Genomic DNA, 8,056 nt, shown 5'->3' with positions numbered 1-8,056 from the left:
ACTTTAATTATTCTAATTTGGGAGGTATACAATACATGTTGACTAGAAAGTCATAATTTTTGAAAGGTTGGAACCAAAAATCTATTGTTCCGAATAATATGGTCTTCCTCTCAACCGATCTTTCTTGGCTGTGTCAAATATTTTCTCTTAATAATTTTGATTTCGTGCATTATCTTGTCTTTGTTTTATTTGTAATATCAAAGACAGAATGGCCTTACGGAGATCTAATTCTCCCTCACTCCTCATTGGCCTCCTGTCTCTCGCCTCGATCATTAGTTTAATCCTCCTAGCAACCACCACAACCACCGCCACCGCTGCCACCAATGTCCGCCTTAGCTTCATCCGAAAACCTTCCAAAACTTTTCCCCTCTTTCGTGAAGCACCCGTGTTTCACAATGGGGACGGGTGCACCAAAGAACTTGTCCATGTGGCTATGACTCTTGACTCGAACTACCTTCGTGGGACCGTGGCAGCCGTGTTATCCATTCTACAACATTCGTTTTGTCCCGAAAACGTGTTTTTTCATTTCTTATGGTCACATTGCGACGACGAAATCCAGTCCACCATCAAAACGACATTCCCGTACCTTAAGTTCAAGATATATAAATTTGACTCCAAAAAGGTTTGTGGGAAGATTTCAAAATCCATTCGTCACGCGCTAGACCAGCCGTTGAATTATGCGCGAGTCTACCTAGCAGACATGTTACCAACGAATGTCAGCCGTGTGATCTATCTAGACTCGGACATTGTGATGGTTGATGACATTAAGAAGTTGTGGAGGGTTAACTTGGAAGGTAAGGTACTCGCTGCACCCGAGTATTGCAAGGCAAACTTTAGCCGATACTTAACGAATGGTTTCTGGATGGACCCTGCATTATCAAAAACATTTAGGGGAAGAAATGCGTGTTATTTTAACACGGGGGTGATGGTTGTAGATGTTCATAAATGGAGGAAAGGTGGATATTCATACAAAGTAGAAGAATGGATGGCAGTGCAAAAGCAAAGAAGGATATATCACTTGGGTTCATTGCCACCATTTTTGCTAGTTTTTGCTGGGAACATTAAAGGAATTGATCATAGATGGAACCAACATGGGTTAGGTGGTGACAACATTCAAGGAAGGTGCAGGAGTTTGCACCCCGGTCCGATTAGCCTGCTTCATTGGAGCGGAAAAGGTAAACCATGGTTAAGACTAGACTCGAGGAAACCTTGCACGGTTGATCACTTGTGGGCCCCGTATGATCTTTACCGATCATCTAAACATACACTGGAAGAATGACAAAACCAGGTCGATAAACAGAATCATTGTTTGATCCATAAAGGCCAGAACCTAGCCCGAATGAGCAAAAAGTGGTTCGGTTAATTTGCAATGAGCGCATTGCGTAATTTGCATTAGATCAAGTTTATTAGATCTTTCCTATGAAACAGAACGCGAAAAGAATCATGTGTGGGAATGTATCTGCAAGTGAAAACGTCGTGTTTAATCCTCAACCTCGATCATGTTTTAGCCTCTCGTCTTGTAGTCAAGTTAATAATTTTAGTTACTGCATATGTAGAGTATAATATTGAAAATATTACTTAGTGAAAACTTCTTTAATGCTAATACAAATATGATTCACACTGTTTAAACTTAACTAACTATAAAATGCTATGGTGATTAACATAAAGAGTAACACCTAAACAACCAAATGAAGTGTAATTAATCATGACCGTAGACTCTAGTTTCTAGCTTCCGCGTGGTAAAACATGAATTGGTTCAGATTTTAGTTCTTCTCAAGCAACACTAATGCCCAAATCAGAGGCGGGTTCGACCCTATGTGATTCAGCTACAAGAAGACGACCCCGTTGAGCTCGAGGAGGTAGATGCTTAGTGGGCTTTCTTGACCCGACAGTCCATGGTAAGAAGACACCAGTGCCACCACGGGGTAACCTTCTTGGACTCATGACCATTGGCTGAACAGGAGCTAACATAAGCAGTTGTGGCGCACGAAGAGCACCCCATTTAGGGACTGCACCCGTTGTAGGATCAGAGGGTTTAACGGTTCCATTTGGTACTGGTGCATCCGGTTGCCAGACTGTTATCACTTTGTTCTCACACGGGTCTATCCTGACTTTAAAGAATGTTACACTGATTCTTTTAGTTGGAGATTGACATGTGACGTGACGTGCCATGTCGGCGCTGTTTCCTCTCATTACCAAAAGTGACCTGTGCAGTTAAAAATTAACATCAATAACTTAAATATGTTACATTTTATTATCAAAATGAACTAAACTTACCCTTTGTTTAGAGAAAGCATGAGTGGCCCTTTGTAGTTTCCATCATTATCACATACTAGAGTGCGCCCGAACGCCATTGTTGTTTCGGAAAGCACCAAAGTGGAGATAGGTTGTTCCAGGTGAGGTGGTTTCAAGAAAGGCTGTGAAAATTCTCCCTGCATTAATAAAAAGTCTTAGCTGTAAACGTTATATGATTCCACATATTAATTTATTAAGAGCATGACAATAAATGGTTAATACCTCATCAAAGAAGCTTATGATGCAGCTGTTTGGTCTTCTGTTTTCGGAAATCAGATGAAACTGAATCAGATGGTCAATGACATCTTCAAGAGGAGCTGGGATTGGCTCGATTTGGCCTATACACATATCGCTAATTAATTAAAATGAACCGAAAACACTATCAATGATATAAAAGGTTACTTATTAAAGATGCTTACTATCTTGTGATTTAGTTATAGCATCATCTTTTACTTGACCAAAAATAGGGGCTCCAAATTGAATGAGTTCTCTCTTAATCGCCTTCGACTGCTGGTTGTACTTGATAAACGTCTCGCCTAATCATAGTTAAGCAAAAACAAGAATTAATTCTCTTAGTTTAAGAAACAAAAGACAAATGTAACATCTAACAAAAGTATTTGCATCAGTTTATATAATGTTTTGTTGTTTAGAAAATCTTTTGGATACTATGATTGATAGTGCATTTTAAGATAATTATAAGGAAATGCAATAACTGTCAAACCTGTTCAATCCCTTACTATCTCAAAACTTCAGTCCCAAAGGGAAAGAACTAGATTAACTATAAAAGCATCACGAATCGATTCGGGGTCCACCTGAGAGTTCACCATTCTGACCAGCAACCCGTAGATCATTCACATATTCGGTCAGGTTAGACAGCTCTAAATCATTCAATATGTCTTCATAAACCTTCAAACCTCTTACAACATTCACCTGTCAGTCAAAAATCAATATCATTAATTTTATGCGTCACACATTATGTTTAAAAAACAACAACAAATGACTTGCGAAAAAAAGAACTCGCCATATGTCCTTTTACAGACTCCTTGGCTACGAACCCTTTTGTCATCTTGATCTGAGCACGCCTAGCCTCCCAGTCGTCTTCTTGGTTTGAGCTTATATCATTGTTTTCTTCTATTAATTGAACTTCTTGAGATCCTGCAGCAAAAATATGTATATATTCATATGTTAATAATCTTCAACATTTTCATGAAACTAATATCTATCTATCTATCTATCTATCTATCTATCTATCTATCTATCTATCTATCTATCTATCTATCTATCTATCTATATTATTACTATCCATGATACATTCATATCTTATTAGTTACATATTTTATATCTATATCATTATCATCCATATACATTCATATCTTAGCCGAGTTCAACGGGCCATGCATAGTAATGTTATGACTCCAAGTCCAAGATCAGTCAATGTAGTTTTTAAAAGATTGAGTTTTACAATTCAAAAAGGGTAGCGACGCAGCCTGTTGCCCGTTTGACTTCTGTTTCGATATATCATTACATTTCAGTTTAATAATTTCTTCATTTTGTTAAAAAAAAATACTATTTTTTATATTCTAATATTAACTTTAATGGAATACTAATAAAAGTTTGGTTAAAAGTTTGATGGGAAACAAATGTTATTCTTTTATGGGTACATTTTCTAGACCATTGATAGTGGTGGAGCTACTTGGTCCAATTCAAATAACACAAGGAAAGTTGGTTAACAATGGAATCGTTATCACATAGGGATGAGCATATAATTTGCACCAAATTCTAACGGTACCACCAAAATTACATGACACATGTGATGACATCCATTATAACGGATCTAATTTGCAGGCTTCATGATATTATGACACCCCATAATCACTAAAAAGGAATCTCAATCAATACAATATATGTTAAAAAATTAGAACTAATATCATTTTTTCATCATACCATGTGGATTTGTTAATTTGTTAAATCAATCATTTAAATAAAATCTAAGCAAGAGGTTATATAATTACCGAAAATGAGGTGGAATATTTTGACTAAAATATTGGTTATATTGAACACGAAATACTCGTGAAATTAAAAAATAAATGGTTTTGTTTTTGTTTGAATGCTGGACTATTCTCGAAATTCACTTAAGTTGATTCGTTGATTCGAGCTCTTTCCTTAAAGTTCGAGCTCTACTCATTAATTGGTTTATTAAGTTCGGGCTCGGCTCATTTATTATTCATTAATTTATATACGTTTTTAATTACTTTTATATATTTTGAAAAAAGCCTAAAACAAACTTAAGTTTGTCTCGAGCTCATAAGTACATTAAACGAGTCAAAGCTCGATAGTGTGAAATTAATTCATAGAACTATAAAAGTCCAAAGAAAGGTCAACTCAAAATTTACGAGGCTCTTTAAGACTCGACAAACCTAAACGAACTTTCCCTTGAGCTCGGACTCAATAACTAAACAAACTTTATTTGAGGCTCGGGCTTGACCTTAGAAAAGCTCAGCCTGTTTCGAGCCTTTTATTGATCCGAGCTCAAAATTAATATATTGAAAACAGAGAACTCAATCAAATAAACTCCAAAGGAAAAAAAACAGAGGAATCTATCCTAGTTGCTGTAAACTAATATTAAATTGAAATTGAAATAATAATCAATGATGCTACAACGCGCCCGTGTTAGGTTAGATGCATTTATTTTCCGTTCCAAAAATTCATCTATGAACGTACAAAATATGCAAAAAAAAAAAATAAAAAAATCATGTATATCGTTAAAAACAGAGAAAACAGATCTAAACAATTTGTTTATATAAAACACGTAATAGTTATAGACTTATAGATGCATATAATATAAACACAGATCGAATTTACCTGTATCTGTAACCTCACTATTCGGTAAGTCATCTCTAATGCAATCACCATCCACAACCTGAACGTCGTTGTTTCGATCATTATCAACGCACTCAAACGCAATCTCTATGGTTTCGGTTTCGGTTTCATTTACGATTTTGTCAGCATCTTCATGTCTCTTCTTCTTCTCTTGAACCACTTTCTGGAGCTCAACACTAACGTCAGCAATGGAAAAATACTTCTGCATCTGGAGGATCGGGATCCAATTGAGCCTCCGCCTGTGAATGGCAGCAAACACGGACTCGTAGTCACACCTTCCGCCTTCTAATTGCGAAAGGTGGCCGCACAGAGCGTCAATGATCGCGTTCGCGGCTGCAAACTCGCCTCGGAACCATGAGATGATCGCGTCCTTGGCGAACGCACCTGATTGTGCAGCTGGCATCATCATTGGGACGCGATCGGCTGGCGCCATAGGATTTAGTCGACAGTCAGCCGATGGTTAAATGGAAAATTAAGAGATAGAGAAATATGAGAGAGATTGAAATGATGAATGTATTATGTATACAGCGATGTGTGCATGTATGGGATGGCTTGTGCGAGTGTTATATAGTGAAAAAATAAAATGAAGGAATTAATGAAAAAAATTGGTCCGTACGTGTTGGGCAAATGTTGTCAAATTGTGATTCGCATGTTTTGGTGACGTGTCATTGTTTGACGAAATATTTTCGTTAGGTCATAGGTGGCAATTGGCAAAGCAAAGGCAAACTCTTCTCTTTCTTTGTCAGGGTTCAAGTCATAATCTCACCTGGTTTTATCGGTTTCTCGCTGTCGTGCCGTTTGGTGAGGCGTGGGGGTCGGGTTTTATCCAGGGAATCCCTTAATAGGTGGACCGCTAGGGGCTCCGTCCGTCCAAACTCGTGACCGGCTCGGGCTACCTTTAGCCAATGGGGACCGCGTACGAAGTACCCGATGTTACTTAGTTGACCATTCAAAAAAAAAGTAACCTTGAGTTAAATTTCAAACCAAACCCTAATATTAGACTTAAAACTTAATTATAAAACATTTGTTTATTATACGACAGTACAAGACAAAAACTCCATGAACCACGTTAATAAATTATTAAAATTATAAGTATAAATGATGTGAGAGTGGTGACTCGCCCTCCTTAGCTCTTGAACTTGAACTCCACAACATCGCAGTGTCGGTTACCATGTTATATACCACGTCATCCAGACCACGGGTTTTGGCTGATGTTAGAGATTCTCTTATAAGAATATAGATTATGAGAGAGATGGTGCTGTCACTGAGGTGATGGGGTTTTAGCTTGAAGTTATAGATGTGATAGTCCATGGGATGTCGAGGCACTACGGATGCTCTTATAAATAGAAGTCGGGTTTTAGTCAAATGTAACTTTTCATGTGTAGTGTGCATAGTATTGAAAATGCGATGTGTGTTTTAGTGCAGTAGTGTATGTGTTTGTTAAATTATATTTGAGCTTTAGACACACAACTGAGAGTCTGAAACGGTTTGGATGCTCAATTATATTCACACATTTCGTTTATGAGTTAGACTTCGAAAACCTTAAAGTTTAAACGCCTTGGTATAACTAGTATAGACGTATCGTGATAATTTTTTAACAACTTAGACGTATAAGTATAACTAAAAGACGATCTTTTGTTTTACATTTAATCGTAGTGATAATATTAAAGAAAACAATTTGTTATATAGAATTATATAGCCATAGCAAGAAGGGTCCCCATCGGGCCACGGCTGCGATACTATTAGGATTTTGGACCATGCGACACAATCACGCAGCCACGTCCCCACAACCTTACTTATATTGTTTTCCTTTTAAATTAAACTTAATCTGTTTTTATTTTATAACTAATTAATTCACAAAAAGAATAAAATCGAAAATTTATCCCAAACTCATGGGCCAATAATCAGGAGACGAATTATAGAGAACATGCAATGCCTGTCACTTTCTTAAAAATTTATTTTCTAAATAATTCAAAGAACATACAAACGACATAGATCAATTATTGTGATTTTGAGGATAAGTAAAATAATCATAATTGTGTACCTGATTAAAGTTTTTTGTTATTGCAACTTGTTTTTTTCTTTCCATTTAAACTAATAATCTTGTAAAAATGTCTACAGTATTATAATATTATAACAATAAAAGTAGAGGTTTTTCTGTGTGTTATGTTGACGGGTTAAACTAATGAATCTGAATACGACCCATGTGCTTATTAAAGACGAGTATATTAACTTTTACTTAAATCGACTTATTGCAACGAATAAAAAATCTATATGCTAGGGAAGTTGTTGCAGCCCTTACACAAATGGTCTGGTCTTAACGTCGATCTCATATTTATTGAAGAAACATCTCAATACGTTTGGAAATAACCATAAAATCATTAACCCCTTAACATCATATTCTTCACATGCATTCCGTAACGTATCATACATCATTTAAAATAGTTAATCATATTCATAGTTGTGATCACCTTCCTCAACCTCTTGACGTCACATAAGTACTAAGCATAACCATTCATCTTAATACTTTATCAAATGTCTAAAACCATATTCTTGACATTAACTATAAATCTCCCTTTTTTAATCTAAAACTACTTTTAATTGGCCAAATATATGATATATGATTTATCAAGGTTTCTTTTTCTCAGTTACCATTTTATTTAATATATTTGTTATTATTTGCATGTTCAATTGAAACTTCTAAGTTCTAATGTGACATTCGTCAATTTCGGGTCTCGTTTTATATTAGTTTTTTTGTAAGCATTTTGTAACATGTCGATTTTTCGCGTTTATTTTAATAAATTTATACATCGTAGTTGTGGATTAAGCTTGTAAACTCGAACCAGCATTTTATCAAATTATTGATGTTATAACTCTAGCG

General features: G+C 36.1%; 1 protein-coding gene and 1 pseudogene across 1 annotated transcript; one reads left to right on the top strand and one right to left on the bottom strand.

The window, feature by feature from the left end:
- Positions 1–208: 208 nt before the first annotated feature.
- LOC143607481 (putative galacturonosyltransferase-like 4 pseudogene) lies at positions 209–1,360 on the top strand (annotated as a pseudogene).
- A 278-nt stretch (positions 1,361–1,638) lies between these two features.
- Positions 1,639–5,677, bottom strand: LOC143607480 (RNA demethylase ALKBH10B-like). Its single transcript, XM_077082917.1, has 7 exons — positions 5,158–5,677; positions 3,317–3,450; positions 3,108–3,225; positions 2,715–2,831; positions 2,518–2,633; positions 2,278–2,432; positions 1,639–2,206 (listed from the first exon to the last, which is right to left on the bottom strand). Exons 1-7 carry the CDS (start codon positions 5,606–5,608, stop codon positions 1,774–1,776), a joined length of 1,524 nt encoding a protein of 507 aa, XP_076939032.1. The 5' UTR covers positions 5,609–5,677; the 3' UTR covers positions 1,639–1,773.
- Between the last annotated feature and the right edge of the window lie 2,379 nt (positions 5,678–8,056).

This window comes from Bidens hawaiensis, unplaced genomic scaffold, assembly GCF_021521415.1.
Source record: "Bidens hawaiensis isolate Kalapana, Puna unplaced genomic scaffold, B.hawaiensis_p1.1 tig00082856_1, whole genome shotgun sequence".
NCBI lineage: Eukaryota > Viridiplantae > Streptophyta > Magnoliopsida > Asterales > Asteraceae > Bidens > Bidens hawaiensis.
This window is presented reverse-complemented; position numbering and strand designations above follow the sequence as displayed.